At 41.0% G+C, this 16,635-nt stretch overlaps 1 protein-coding gene across 13 annotated transcripts in view; it reads right to left on the bottom strand.

Annotated features, from left to right (window-relative positions):
• camk2d1 (calcium/calmodulin-dependent protein kinase (CaM kinase) II delta 1) overlaps positions 1-16,635 on the bottom strand; it is a 91,248-nt gene that overhangs the window by 31,484 nt on the left and 43,129 nt on the right. For 9 of the 13 annotated variants that reach the window (XM_072687973.1, XM_072687978.1, XM_072687976.1 and 6 more), the window contains 4 exons: positions 13,373-13,432; positions 10,280-10,334; positions 5,856-5,921; positions 4,965-5,037 (listed from right to left, as the gene is read on the bottom strand). In XM_072687973.1, coding sequence (XP_072544074.1) covers positions 4,965-5,037; positions 5,856-5,921; positions 10,280-10,334; positions 13,373-13,432 — 254 coding nt within the window. Of the gene's footprint in view, positions 1-3,624; positions 3,698-4,964; positions 5,038-5,855; positions 5,922-10,279; positions 10,335-13,372; positions 13,433-16,635 lie in introns of all 13 variants that reach the window. The other 4 variants (XM_072687975.1, XM_072687980.1, XM_072687986.1 and 1 more) reach the window with 1 other exon arrangement.

Below are 16,635 nucleotides of genomic sequence, written 5' to 3'. Positions count from 1 at the left end.
CTGTCCCGCAAAAACCTTGTATCTCCATTTCCGTTTTGTCCTTTTTCACTTGATATCATCTGAATTTGGCATTTCTGTTCTTTACACTAAATCGAAAGTCCATTATGAGGGGATCAGCAGAAATAAACCAAAATGACTTCTCCTGTAAAGAAAACATTTTGGAGATTTTGGGTGGATTTTGGGTGACACTGATTACTGTTTCAAAGTAATTTTGTACAATTGTGATTGGATCAGGGAATAGTCAGACAATGTAAAGAACAGCTGGTATTTCCTCAAAAGTGTCAGATATCTACAACGAACCAAAAATGTACAAGGTTTTGATATGACAGCAACAGTATGTCACATGGACATATCTGTGTTTCATAACTCCCGCATAACCCTTTAAGACCAGTAGAACTGACTCTTCTTGAAAGGCCTTGAAATGGCCAAGAGATGGGATATTTTTGTCCAAGACAAAAACGAAACGACAGTGTGCAGCGTTACAGAGGTGGGGAACACAGACTAACTGTCCCACAGATTAGTTTGTCAGTTTCTTAACTGGATCCCTCTTTTCATATGAGCCTGATAACACATTCATTCTAAAGGTTAAAGACAACATGCAGATGCATTCTTCATATACAGATACCAACACACATGTCTATAAATATAACCCACGTGTTATACTGTTTTGGGATGACAAATCACACACGGACACACTTACATAATCATGTATGTGTCAGTGTTTGGCTAGTGAATGTGATGAATGCTTATGAATGTGTTATTCAGCTCGTTTGCAGTATGCAGTGTAATACCAACAGAGAAGAACCCATTTCATAACAATGCTGACAATGAGTGGAGCAATCGTTCGGTGTTTACTCCACAGTAGATTACTGTGCTGGCAAGGTGCTAACATGCTACGAGGAGTGCAATCAGTCAATGTTACCATGCAGACACTGCTTTTGCATACCTTTTAAATGACCACAACCCCAAGCTAAACTCACAGTGAATTGTAGGACAGAATGCATATCTTAGTAGAGAGCAGAACAAAGAAGGGGGCACCAGGTAATACAGGCTAACTTCAGGTTTTCATATTTCACTTTCCTTAGAATGTACAAGGCGAAAAAATATTAAATGTATTTAATGTAATCTGAAACAGCAGAATCCTTAGCTGATATTGCAGTACTATATTGCAATGTCTCTGTAACACTAATCTAGTCATATTTAGTCCCAATTTCTACATATAATAAACTTTGCAATGAAATCTTCAGAGAAATGTAGCACATATTTTTATTAAACATCTTTTTTTTAGTCCTTTAACAATGTCATTTGTATTTGTCAATTGTCTTGGTGTCTTCTTGGTGGCTGTAATAGCTACAACATGGTGGGGTTAGGTGTTACACAGTTACAAAGTAAAAAGCAATGGGAGTGGTCACAATGTCACAATCCCCTTTTTAGAACAGTTAAATGTTTTATGCACAGCTTCATTAGAAATGTAGTGCAAATGCCTCTTATATCAAAAAAAAAAAAAAAAAAAAAAAAAAAAAAAAAAATATATATATATATATATATCACATTCCTTTGCTGAGAAAGGGAAAAAAACAGCCTGTTAGCACAAGCTAAGCTACAGCCTGCCCCGCCCAATCTATTCATATGTACCACATATCAAAAAATAAACAAACAAGACTCTTGTGCTGGGAAAACACTCAAATGTTCAGGAACTGTGATCAGAGAGGCTGGGAACTAGGAAGGCTAGGAACATCTTCAATGCTGAGTAGCTTCTTGTTGCTGATTTTTTAAATTTTATGGCTTGTATTTTACATGATAAGAGCATAAAGACATATCAGACTGACAGGTGACAATTGTGTAACGCTGTGGGGAATCATATTTTTGTAAAATCCTGAAATAAAAATATTAATCCACCTCCACCTCAAGCTCAAGCTATATGTGCAATTACCAATGAAAACGACAATACTGAACAAAAATGGAAATTATATATATATTATATATATATACAGTATTTACTATTTCTATCAAGTCATTTTATTGCATATGCCAAAACATGCATTCAGTACATGGGTAGAGACCCAGCAAACCAGCAACAACTTCTATCAGTGTGATATCAGTAACTTTCTGTACACAGCAGCCAGTTAATGGCAACATAGTTCTCAGCTGGATATACATTACACATGCATAGTTCTCTAAAACAAGGTACCTAGGCCACACAGTATACTCTTCTTTTAATGGTTTTGTCTCTAATGGTCTCATATTTTTCCCCCACCGTTCACCATGGTAACACGGTAGCAACAGCCAATCGCGGAGATGAATTGGGACTACAAGTGCAGGGGGGATTATTCCAGGACAGAAAACGAGCTCCTAGCTGCACCTGGCTCATTTGATTAGCAAATTAAAGCTCGCACCGCTGAGCCTTGGCACTGGTGTAGTGGGGGATGGAAAAGGCTGGAGCTTCAGCTAAGATAACATTGCATTCCACTCAGCAAGGATTTCCCTTGGCGTACGCCATCAATCAGATTCAATGAAAGCTTACTTGCTTTAATTACAAGACGTTTTGAGGCAACTGCTCAATGCTTAATGCATCATGTCTCTAGATAGAACCAAAAAGGCCTGTGAATGCTAAAGGCTAAAGACAGGCCTCAATGAATGGGACAACACTGTAGATGGAAACTCAGTAGTGGCAGTTCTAAAGGGCAACCAGATATCATATATAGATGAGTTTAAAGGCGAATCCCAAAAATATGTTTCTAGATGTCTGCATAATTAAGTGGTTGATATGTAAGTCAAGTCATTCAGAGGGTTTTAATGCAAAATGCTTTGCACAGAAACTTTAAGGCGGAATTGTCCAGTATGGTGGCGAGAGGAACTAGATGCATTTAAAGCTTCTAATCACAGAAAATTATTAAATACATTTAATAAATACACTGCTTGATCCATGAGACATTGTTTTATGAACATCTTGAGGTAAAATCTTGGTCTAGAACATATTTTTTAATCATTTCAGGTCCTAGGGAGGCAAAATACTACCTCCACAGAAATTATTTTGTCAGAATTATGATAATTATACTATATTACCAACATTATATATTTTAGCATTTTTAAAAACTCATGTAATTTAGTATGAAATAAAATGACTGTATTTGTGTTGGAGAAAGCATAACTCCCAGTTCCTGTCACAGCCAATGTAAGACATTTGTGTTCCACTACAATCAACCATATCCCATCAAACCACCCAGAATAACTTTATTTACATCTATTTAATGAAATAAAATGAAATCAAATCAAATTTGAAAATGTGATGGAATTCCCTTTTAATCATAATTTAATCATAACTTTTGGAAATGATCTAACGTGCTGAGAAATCATGACAATCACATTTTTTAACAGAGACCACCAAGACGCAGTGAACTGAAGGGCTGACTATGTGGAAAAACATGCCACTGAAATGATGGGCTTTTAGTTTTCGGTTCTATATCATTAAGTTATATAAAATCGATACAGTGACCATAACTCGTCCCGGGGATTCAATTACATCTCCCCAGGAGCACTTTATAAGGGGAAAAAAGAAGGAAAGTGGAGGAGAGAGGAGGAAGGACCTGTGTGTGTTTGGAACCCCCCAGTGTCTATACTCACCTTCAGGTCACGATGGACCACTCCCATCTGGTGGCAGTGGAGAACGGCCTCAAGGATCTGCTGAATGCAATGACTGCATGCAAACACCAGGGGGTGTGGGTTAGTGACAAGCACACACTCACTATCTGCGTTTGCATTGAGACCAGAGGAGGTAGGGAAGCTTTGCCACTGATACTGACAACAGTAGGTACCAGCAAACTAGATATGCCCACCAGCTACAGAGAGAAAACTTGAATTGTCATAAAATAAAGGACTGTGATTAGAAAACAATATGCCTATCCCCATCTACCATAACTGCAGCATAGCCCCGTTTACTACAGACAGTTTCACTGTCATTAACTGTCCTTTTGCATAGTTAATTTTAATGCTATTAAACTGAAAAAGTGAATTTTTTTCCTATATATTTTTGTTTTGTAATGACAACTCTACACAAAGGGCACCCATTCCTGAGAATAACTACAGCACCACCTCACTGGTTCCTATTATAAGAGTATTTTGCTTCAACGGCTTGTGTGTTGATTGTTTTATTACAGGAAAACTGTCTGTAGTAACTGACTGTGTTGCAGGTGTGAAAGATAGGGTCAACAGGGTGTCTGGTCTTTTCTAAGTACTGGGAAACGTACTGAAGCTCTAGTGTGTGGTAGTCGACTGTATTCTACAGATGTTGCAGATTGAAATTATGTAAAAAAAAACACTGGAGTATTCTTTTGATACCACCAAGCTTTGATAGGAGGTCCTAATTTAACATGTAAGTGGGCAATTGGCCTTGCAGTTTTAGACAATGGGCCGAAAGAACATTCGCATAATGTTGCAATACAATACAATCTTTAAGCATAGGGCTATCTTCAAGTCATCAGCATTATCATCATCATCAGCAGCAGTATCTTCCCAATGCTGCCTCCACTGATCTCAAAGCAGAAGTGGTGTTTGCGCAAGGGGTGGTTGTGGGCTTGACCCAATAATGATATTGACAGGGTGGTTTCTTGTTCCAATACTACTTTCTAGTTAAAACAAAACAAAAAAAAGCTCAGAAGTTGTAGTTCCAGGCTACACCACCTAAAACCAACACGGCACTGGGTCAAACCTCACAGCCACTGGTTAGAGAATGTCTCTCTGACGCTACATGCGCAACGCCTCAGCTATCGGGCAGTGTGTTTCAGACCCCCCGAATGCAAACAGCTCTGTGCACGCGAGGGACTTAAGGTGGGTGCGGTTAAAGAGAGAGAGACAGAGAGAGACAGAGAGAGAGAGGAGAGCCTTCGCCATGGCGACTGCCTGTTAACTGCTCGTCTGGAGATTCGGCGCCAGCGTTTTCAGAGGTTTTGGCCTGCCATACTAACCTTCAAGTCTCGATGGACAATGCCATTTAGATGACAATGATTTACACTCTCTAGAATCTGCTGTATGCAATGACTGTGGGGAGAGGGAGAGAAAGACATGGCGGGGGGGAAGCAAAAGAAGAGAAGTACAATTCAGCAAGCACAATAAGAAACAAATGACAGAATGACCCACAGACAAACGAGGGGGAAGGGGGGGGTTGAGGATTGACCAAAGCAAAACTTCTTCTTGAAGGTAAAAATGGCGACTGGCTGAACTGAGTGAAATATGCCAGTGTTGCTTATGTACTGGGGAGTGTTTCGAATTCAGCCGTAGCTAAACAGAAAGTCTACTTGTAAACAGTGAGGTAGCACTTATGTTGCAGTACTGATATTGCATACAATGAATATAAAACATTCAATGAACAGGTAGGTGTGAAATCAGTTGGCATGGACATTAAGTTTGATATTTTCTATTCAAATCTAAGGGGGAACAAAAGGAGCATTTGGACCCACACCTTCACAGCTAAAGCATCAGGCCAGAGCTCATCACAGGGAAATGTGAAAGGATATAGTAAGTGCACCAGGAAACAAAAGGCACAACAAAACAAGGCCACTAGCAACAGTCATTGCTTACATTTTGCGTACAACAGGCTTTTATGTGAATGCAAATCTTCATTCGTCAAGATCTATCAGTTTGCATGTCCACTGGCTTTTCTCTTCATTGGCATTAGAATATAAGGAATAAGGCATAAGATTCTGTTCATTTCTTTGGACTAACTGAATGATGGGACTTAAATACAACACAAGAACACATTAAAGCCATTATGCTTAATATTATTACTATACTGATATACAGTATACTGATGTAAACAGAAATGAGAGAAAGCATTAGCATGGTGGAAGGACACTGACCTGGCGTCTGCTTCACTGTAGTATTCTCTGGCAACGATATCTTCAAACAGTTCCCCTCCTGTGACTCTGAAAACATTAGAATGACCAAAAGAAACTCTTAATGAAAACCAGCATTAGTGTTAGTGCTAAAGTAAAGTACAGTGCTTGCTAGCATTGAAAGGCATTAGCCATTTCGCCCCAACCCCGTCACATTAAACAACCCTGTAACATGTTTGATTGTGATAGGCTTGTGAATGGTTTTTACAAAGTTGAATGACAACTCTTCACAAATGGCACTCATTCCTGAGAATGACTCGACAGCGCCACCTCACTGGTTCCTATTCTAAGTGTGTTTTGTGTCAACGGTCTGTAGTAACTGACAGTGTGTTGCAGGTGTGGAAGATCATGGGTCAACAGGGTGTCTGGTCTTTTCTAAGTACTGGGAAACGTACTGAAGCTCTAGTGTGTGTTAGTCGACTGTATTCTATAGATGTTGCAGATGGAAAACCACTGGGGTATTCCTGTGATACCACCCAGCTTTGATAGGAGGTCCTAATTTGACATCTAAGTGGGCAATTGGACTTGTAGTTTTAGACAAGGGGTCAAAAGAAAAAGTAATCAATGTGTAATCAATTACCCGTGACAAGGCAAGACTGCTAAAAATGCTAAATCCCAGGGGTGTTATGATACAATTCTTAATCATAAGGTCAGGACTTGATTTTCAATACCCCGATTTTCAACACCACACCCCCTAGAATTACCTTCAGCAAAAAAAACCAGCAACATCAATTGAACTAAGGTGCGTGCATAGTACAAGCCCCGACCATTTTGCTCTGATTGGATGCACCTAGATGTTTAGTCGTGAGGGGTTGACCAAAGAGTGCATCGACAGTAAAGTTTTAAATTCTTGATTTGTCAAACTGCTGTGGTGGTGGTCAAAAGCTCACCTTGAACAATGGGAGGAGCCAGAGAGACAATGCATGCTGTGATACACTCTTCAATGGCTCCGATTTCCAGTAAAATCCCACCTGAAAGGCTTTAATGTAGCTTAACCTAATGTATAGGTTTTTCAATTTTACATTATTGAGCTTGCTTTGGGGGGCGTCAGCAGACACCAAAATATACATTAGCATGCTCTGATTGGGCCTGCATAAGCAGATTTACACTATTTTTGCTTTTTTAAAGCTGACTCATATAACACAAAAGCTAAATCTTCTGTAAACAGTCTATAGAAGACTGTTTGCGTGCCAATAGAGTTATTTCTTTGACACCACTGCAAATAGTGAGCACCCACAAGACACACTGAGCCTCTGCCAACACTACAGCTTGGGCTATTTTCTGGAAGCAAACAAAGCGTACAGTATGCACACAGCCTAAATTACAATAGGAAACACCTCATTCTGTGGATGAGGGGAAATAAAGGCCTTGAACACACTGGCTCCTAAGCACACAGCAGACCATATAACACCTCTACCCCCACATTATGTCTGCAGTATCACATGCTGCTGCCATATCCTCTAAGAAAACTGACTTCATCTCATTCTTCAGAGCCTTCACTGACTACCCGTTATGTACTCCATGTTTAGTATATCAAGATATATTACATACAAAACCTCTACATGACCTTCCTCTTCTTCATTAAAACAACTCCAACTACTCAGCCAACCACCCATTCATGCATCCATCTATCCTTCCGTCTACCCACCTACCCATCCATTCATCTATCCATCTATATATTCATCCATTCATCTATGTACGTACCTACCCAACTATTCAATCATCTACCTACCCATCCTTCCAGCTACCAACCAACCAACCCATCCATTCATCCATCCATCCATCCAGTTATCTACTTGCCCATCCATCCATCCATCCATCCATCCAGCCATCATCTCTCTTTCCATTTATCCATCAACCTCCATCCTCTATGTGCCTACATACGTAGATGGATAGATGGGTATCTATCCATCCTTCTATTTCTTTCACTGAATATACTGTCTTTCTGTATCTCACTCATGTCATTTGGTTATGCTCTGTAATTATCCTGACCCATATTATTTATATTTACATAGCAAATTTCTCTAAATAAAGACAAATTGCTGACTACAATTATTAACATACTGCTTTAATTTCCCTTAAACCACACTTCTATTGCTTGGGAATAGCTTAACTGAGTAAACTATGACCCCCCTAACTATATTGCTTAGACATTTGAAGAAAATAATACATGAATATACTCTACAGTGGCCTTTATAAAATGACCTTTTAAAAAAAGGCCATTTGTTTGAGCTGATACCCTGCCCTTTAGAGCAGTTAATGCAATTAAAAGTCCATTAGCCAAGCTACTGCTGCCTAGATGGGCTATAGAAGTAAGTGGGAACAATCAAACCTAAAACATAACTAACAGGTAAATGAACTCTACGGAAACGTGCACAACAGTCCCACTAAAAATAGCACTATAGTCCAGTCAGGCAAATTACATTCAGAAGATGATCCACAATGCAACTGACAACCGAGCAGAATGGAGAAACACAGGGGAAGGACAGAGTGAGGCTGTCCAAGAGAAAATGACGCTCTCAAGAGGGAATATTGATATAGGGATTCGGAAAAGGGCACAATTCTTGATGTTGTTTGCAGTGTGAAGTGAGACGGTGGGAGTGCTCGTCAATAAGGAAGTCGATGGGATCTTTGATTCCGGTCTTTGAGTTCTATTAGATGGCTGTTTAGGCTATTTAGCTCTGTTACCCAGCATTAGTGAAGAGTGGCTGTACTGGCTGTATTCTGTATTCAACACAATGGAGGTATTCCGGTATTCAGCAGAAAAGCCGGAACAGCTGCAGATTTGAGAGATTAAACATTAATGCATCAACAGAAGCTAAGCGCTGTTCAGCAGATAAAGGTCTAACCTATGGAGCAACATTCAGAAATGACAGTCAGAGATCTGATCTCAGTATATATGAAACTGGTGGGTTTTTTTTTATGAAATGAAGAAACACTCGTGTTTTTAAATCTACTCTTCATTCACCGCATCTGTAACACCATTACCATTATGATCACTATTTTCATGGGTTTCCTCACAGTTCCTCATCAGAATGATCGAAAACTCTAAAGTCTACTGCAGCGTACTACACAGCAGGGTTTTCCGACTGTTCTGCATGTTTGATCTGCCAGAGATGGAACGACTTTTGCAGAAGGAATAATTTGCAAGAATTCATTACAGAGTGGAGTGGTACAGGGGTCTTCACAGGCTTCTCCAGATCACCATGGTGAAATCTTCAGGAACTGGAACTACTTTTTACTCATTTTAACTGTTCCTTTAGTGAAACATCATGGTAACATGTTTGATCAGTGCAGTTTTTTTCTTGACATTCTTGGCATTGATGAATTGGCATTGACTTCCATTGAAAGTAAACCCCTTAACACTCCAAGGTTTATTCCACAATAAGGTGTATTACTCAGTAACTACGGGGACTTCTGTACGAACTGGTAGGGCTATTCTTTGGTAATAGGCCTGCAGGCGGCCCAAAGGTGTGACAATGACAATGTTAAGGTCATTGTAATAAAAAGTTGAAAACTTTGGAACTTGTATAGTGTATTTCTGTTTACCTTTATAAAATAGCACGACACATATTTTGTATTGTGAATATTTCTTTTTTCCATATGGTCCACCCCTAGTTTTAATGTAATGACTGGTGTTTACTGGTGTGATAAAACCCCTTGACCTAGCCCAGGTTTCTTTTTATTCAGTTTGAACAGAAAGTTACACGCCAAGTTAAAATTTGCTCCATCCAGTCCCATATAGTCTCCCCTGAGGTAGGTAATAGAGCCTGTAGCACATTCAGTGTGTTTCCACACACCCGGCACAGTGTCCTTGCCCAATCCCCCATGACTTCATGAATTGGAATAAGATGGTAAAGCCAGAATTTCGGTGAAATGCTTAATTTCACTTAAACATAGACAAAGTGACTGTGTGCACTGAACCATGAGCCCCTGTAGCGTGACAGTTCGGTATGAAAACATGTACAGTTACACCCCCACTGTCGTTACACATTCACTTTACATATCACACACTTAAAACACAGGCTTGCTACCGGTGGTGAGAGGGTGGCGGTTTCTCGTACTTCTACATAACGAACAGCCACTGAGGACTTATTGAGAAGCAGGCTGGTGCAGAAGAAGAGGATTCAGGTAAACAGATGCTAGACTGCCATTTATCCCCCCCCCCACACACACACACACCAATTAGTGTGTGTTCACTGAGAGTAGCAATGGTGCACATTAGCAGGGTGCCAGTACCATCATTTTGTTTATATTTGGTAAGGGGAGGAGCTGACCATGAGCGGAGTGTCAGTGCAGTGTGTGTTAATCTGTAACGGGTTACTAATCACACAGAAGTGCACACACATACACACTCATGTGCACACAAATAAATTCTGAATACTTACAAATCAAAGACGAGGTAGTGGAATCCCTCCTCGGAAATGCTGTCATGGAGCCTCACTGTTGTGGTGGTGATGGGGGACGGGTGGGGCAGGGGGTTAGAGAAGGAGAGAGATGATTACATTCAATCCAGCAGACATACCCATTCTCCAATTCATTTAATCCCACTCTGTACATATATGTGTGTGTGTGTGTGATACAGAGACAGCGTGTGTTTAAATGCAGGCAGATGTCTTTGAGAGGAAAAACTCCTCCATTAGACAAATTACACTGATTTCAACTCCCACACTCTTCTTTATTCCACCCCTAATACAGCTTAAACCTATAGAAACAACACAAACACACACACATACATTTAAGCACTCACACAGGTCAGATCTTATAGAAGAAGAACACACTGACCTCCCACTCCCCTCACTGCCACCCCATATATGCATATTTAAAATAGGGAGTTACACCATCGTTTTCAGGCTGTATATACATATGTATGGTTCCTAGTGTTCCCTAGTGCTTATGAACCTCTACATTTCCATTTAAACCTCTGGCACACTCCATTCCGACGACACTCTATCAGCGATCCCCCGACCCGCAACCCTCCCCCAACCCTCACCCCCGCCACCGACAGACAGAGAGCATAAAAGGAATGGTGATGCTGATGCTGGAGAGATCGTTACGAATGCTTGATTGAAAGTCTGCTAGATAAAACCACTCTCTTTGTAATCTCCATGAGGAGCGAGACAGCTTGACCTTTTGACTAAAGATGGTAGAGCGAGAGCGAGAGACAGAGAGTGCGAGGGCACACGAGAGAAGGAGAGAGAGAGCACACGTGAGAGACAAAGTGAGAAAGAGCAAGTGAACCAGAAATACCAAGAGAGCAAACAAGAGAGAACTCAAACTGAAAGACAAAGTGAGAGGATATAAGAGTGAGCGAGAGCTATGGAGAGAGAGCATACGAGAAAGAGAGAGAGTAAGAGACAAAGGGAGAAAGAGAGAGAGAAAGAGCTAGCAAGTGAGAGAAAGCAAGCAAGAGAGAGCACACGAGAGAGAGAGAGAGAGAGAGAGAGAGAGAGAGAGAGAGAGAGAGAGAGAGAGCGAGAGAGCGAGAGACATAGTAAGAGACAAAGTGAGACAGAGGAGGGGAGAAAGGGCTAGCAAACGAGAGAGTGGGAGAGCACACGCGAGAGACAAAGTGAGAAAGAGCAAGTAAGAGCAAGAGCAAGAGAGACCAAGAGAGCAAGGTGAGAGACAAAGTGAGAGAGCACAAACGAGAGAGAGAGAGAGAGAGAGGAGCGAGCAAGAGCTAGGGAGAGCACATGAGAAAGAGAGAGTAAGAGACAAAGGGCGAGAGAGAAAGCTAGCAAGAGAAAGCACACGAGAGAGAGAGACAGAGCAAGAGACAAAGTGAGAGAGAGCAGAAGAGAAAGGTCAAGCAAGCGCAAGAGTGGGAGAACAAGAGAGAGGGAGAGACAGATTGAGAGAGCATACAAGAAAAAGAGCATGCATATAAGTGAGAGTGAGAGCGAGCAAGAGTGCTCAAGAGAAAGTGAGAGATGGGAGAGAGGGAGTAAGAGAGAGAGCGAGAGAGCGATAGAGAAAGAGAGAAAGGGAAAAGCACAGGAATCCCCTCAGTATCAATATCTCAGGCATCTCCTCTCAGCAGTGATTCACCACATCTCTGTTTCCATAGCAACCAGGGGAGACAGGCTTTCCCAGCAACGGTTGCCAGGGACAAAAAGGGAGCACCCGCTTCAATTTGGGAGACTCTGTGTGAGAAGAGCGGCTGCTTTCATGCAGCAGATTTAACAGCAGACATACTCTCAAAAATAAGGCTGCTGGGGAGCAGAGCTACAGACGGTTCCCTGAAGAGCCTCCACACCATGCAAGGTTAATACCAACGCAAGGTTCTTCTGAGAACTGTACATCTAGGCCAAGAACCATTTAGGAACCTTTATTTATTTTGTGGGGTTTTTTTGAGAGCATACTCACTGAAAATCTAGACCAGAGCTGTCAACACATGGCTTTGTGCATCAGCAATTTGCAAAGATAAATGAGCCACCAGTGAGTGAGTTCCACATAAAGACATTTAACGGAGCGTGATACGACATCTGGTTGTGGCTTGGTTCTCTTTTCTGTTTTAGTCGTGTTTATGTGGTGAGCAGTGGAAAAAACGGTGGAAAAAACAGAAGAAAGATTTTATAACCCAGCAAAAACCACCGAACACGGCTCCCCAGCAATAAATCACCTCAGTAAAGCCTTCAGCTCTCCATAAACATAAAATTATAGACTGCCTATTACTGATCAACCCACAAAAACTATATTCTACCAGCGAGACCACTGCTTGTTCACTACTATTCCTACGAAGACGAGGACCCAATTTAAGCAGTAATCAGTGCAACCTCCAGATTTCTTCTCTTGTGTGGTGGAAGTGCAGAAGAAAAGCTGTGTTTCTCCTTGTTTTGAGGTTTGGTGTGAAGCCACAGTCTGCTACAATAGGCTTAATTAGGGCTACTGAGCGCCCACGCCTGCTCCTGGTGGCCAGGACGACTCTGGGTCAACATTACTCATCACGGCTTTGAATTAGAGGTGGAATTCACATGCCCTATTTAAAGAGGAACATTCATTCCGATTTTTTTTGACAAGGTAAACAGGTTATTTAGCGTCTCATGAATAATACAGTGAGGTAGGTTCAGGTTCCGCGACATATATTTTAAAATGACTGCTGTCGCTGCTTTAGAATTTTAGCCGTGAGCCAAATCAAGACTACAGAAAGCCACAGTAGATCATATGTGACTTGACATTTACACAGAGAAAGGCTGAGAGTTTTTTTGGTAAACGAAATGACCTCAGCTAACGTTACTATGCAAGCCCTATACAGTTCCCGTCCCATTCCCATTTCTCCTCTATCCTAGAGGAAACACTGAGGCTGGGATGCAGTTTGCAGGCAGGCAAATGGCATATGCTTCCAGGAAATATGAGTTTCCAATTAGCAGCGAGCAGAAGGAAAATGCAGAGCCGAATTTATTCTGAAGAGCTTTTCAAGTGCTATCAAGTAGAAGCACTCCATGCATTAGTTTGGTGGTATGTGTGACGACACTTACCGATGTTAGGGTGCTTCAGCAGGCGGCAAATGCGGGCCTCTCGTTCCAACTTCTGGTGGTCTGGAAAAATGGTAAAACAGGATGTCAGGGACAACGAACAGACAAGAGTCACAGAGTGGGTTTCAATCATCTGAGACCACTGGAGAAAAGGCTTCTATTTAGCCCCCCCCCCAATTAATAAGTTAAAGTTTTTCACTACTAATATACACAGTCATATCAGATTATTATGATATGATGTTTACTGATTAGTCCCCTGTAGAGAAGACCCCTCTATATTTTTGTAATTTTTTCCTTTATTGCTTGTGCATTATTGTCAGAGGCAGCAAATTTTAAAAACGTGTGCTTTTGTCAGTTGTTTTATAAAATACAGAATCATCTAGTAGCTACAACATGTCTGACTGTCAGCTCCTCTGTATTGCGCCCTCCCCCGGGGCGATTCCAAGCCGCCGCCCACAGGTTCACATGAGGACCTTTGTTGTGTTTTCATTCCTGTTTTTGATTCACTGACACGGTTCTTGTTTCATGTTTATGTGTTTGGTTCAGTTCGTTTGTGTTCACATGTGTTTCTAATTTGCCCAGTCTTGTCAGAGCCTCGAGGTAGCTCGAGAGGTTAGATACACGGATCACGGTTTGTTTAGGCCAGTTTGGTTCACAGTTCATGTCCTCCAGCGGACCTCGCTTCGTACGTCGGGTTTTGCAACTGTTGTTTGATAAATTATTAAAAAATCATACATTGTGATACACTGTCTCTCACAGTGGACATGCACCTAAGATGAAAATTTCAGACCCCTCCATGATTTCTAAGTGGGAGAACTTGCAAAGTCGCAGGGTGTTCAAATACTTATTTTCCTCACTGTAGTTTTGTGTTTTCCCTATCCAGCTCACCCAGCTCAGCTCCCAGAACCCCCCCCCCCCCCCCCCCCCCCCGGTCTCAGGTGTGCTTTTAACAACACATTTGGTTGTCGAGTTTGCTTTACTGTTTAAACCCTTTAGTTGCTGCATTGCTTGCTTTCATTTACTCTTTGTATTGTACCCCTTTTTTGTTATTAGAAGTACTTGCATTGGATCCATCTCTGCGATTGGATTCATCCCTCAGTGTCTGGCCTAACCAGCCATGACACCGTTAAAGGCACAAGATTTTAAAACTGGCTGCCTCCGACAACAATCCTCAAGCAAAAAGAAAAGATTACAAAAATACAGACAGGATTTGGGAAATGACTAATTAATAACCATAACAGCACAGGTAATTGACATAGGTTCTCTAAATAAAGAAACAGTACACCAATATAAAGTGGGTTAATATACAAAGGTACAAAAACAGCTTTAGTCAAGTTTTAAATGAATCCCCCGAAGTCTTTAAATATACGTTACAAATGGCACCATTTCTTTTTCTTTTTTCCCCTGAGGAAGCACTCCCTGTGCCTGCTCTAATTGTGCCCCTAGCCCCCAAGAACTTTGGCTTCCATTAACGTTTCATGAGGAACTACCCAAAAGGAAAGGCCCTGGTTTACCTATTATTCCTTATCATGAGGGCAGAGGTTACTTTCAAACTGACGACTTACTCACAACAGTCCTCACACGACTGATACTGCCTCTGTATTCAAATAACCACTAAGTCTCTGTCTCCTGACCTACTTAATCATTGATTGTTAGACAATAACACACAATAAAACACTACACAAAATAAAGAATTCAAAAGGATGTACAGTACAGTGACAGCAGTACAGTGCTCAGTGCAAGAGAATTACAGTGTAGGAGACAAAGAAGTGAAAATCAATTCTCCTACAAAGACTCTCTAATCCAGATTCTAATCAAGAAGAGTCAGGCTTTAAGGCACTCTGGTGGCAAACAAACAAACAATGACGTATTACTACTGTCCCACTCCTTCTCAACTAATCAGAACTTGTTCCTGAGCCCTTAACCATGGCGACCCAATCAGATCCTCGGCGGTAATCCTGGACACAGAACACAAGAGTCAAAGTTGATTCTCAATGTTCTACTTTTCCGTCCAATCACAAACACTTTTGCATGGCCGGCCTGAGCAGTCGTCTGGCTCTTCCTCAGGCTGGAGGATGGGTAATCTGTGACATAACAGGATTACACTGTTCGCTTGCTCTAAAGTCTAATGACCATGTCTTCCTCTCGCTCACTCTTTTCCCTGCAGTCTTGAATGAATGTCATTACACAATCCCATTATTACACCCTGAACATCACCATTTAGACCCACAGAGAGAGAGAGACAGAGAGACAGAGAGAGAGAGAGAGAGAGACAGAGACAAAGACAGAGAGAGAGAGAGAGAGAGAGAGAGACAGAGAGACAGAGAGAGAGAGAGAGAGAGAGAGAGAGAGAGAGTTGATCTTGGAGAAGAAGCTGAGACTGTGACATTAGCAGCCAAAAATGTCAGTTTTACATCAGCTCAAAAATGATTGTTGCAAATTTCATATTTACATATACATGCACACACACACACACACACACACACACACACACACACACACACACACATATATTGATTATTTTCTCTTATTCAGTACAGATGTTGAAAGCTTAAGCACTGGTTGCTATGTGATTCCTTTTTTCCACAGAAGTACTAAGCTTTAAAATGAGTAACACTTAACCACAACAGGCAATTACATCACTTTTGCAAATCCAAAACTATTTAGTACACAGTTAAACTTTTTTATTTTTTAACGAACAAAACAATAACTGATGCTTTGTGTAAAATTAGACTAGTCGGTTAAACGAAAATAACTGTAGCCCTGAGTTTGTTTAATGTGTGGAGTGTTACAATATTAATGCAAATAGCCAGTACTGACTGAGAATAGTCTGTACTTAATGAACACGGTCAAACTATCTCTTTCTTTGAGGGCACAGAGAAGCCACTAGCTGTTGTCAATCATTATCATTGAAAGAAAGTTAAGAGGCCCTAGTCTTGGCTTTTTGTCTATTAAACCTGGATTTTGTACACTTATTTTATATAATCATTGATCTTATAATCATTAATATTGTCATGAAATTCATGCCCATGATAAATGCATGTAAACCTCTGACCACAACTGTATTTAACATGTAATGTTAAACTGTGATATTATGACCTATATCTCAATGCTCACCCTTAGTTACTTAGCTCTACAATATGAAGAAGAGACCACTGTCCGGCTACCTAACCACAGTTTACAGACTTTCACAGTCCTAACCACAGGTAATAAAGCAAACATTTAGTTGTACACATTTTGCTGAACCTGCCAAACGAATTCCTGTC

This window comes from Salminus brasiliensis, chromosome 9 (genome assembly GCF_030463535.1).
Source record: "Salminus brasiliensis chromosome 9, fSalBra1.hap2, whole genome shotgun sequence".
NCBI classification, from domain to species: Eukaryota; Metazoa; Chordata; class Actinopteri; order Characiformes; family Bryconidae; genus Salminus; species Salminus brasiliensis.
Note: the sequence above shows the minus strand (reverse complement) of the source record. Positions and strands in the feature narration are given on the sequence as shown.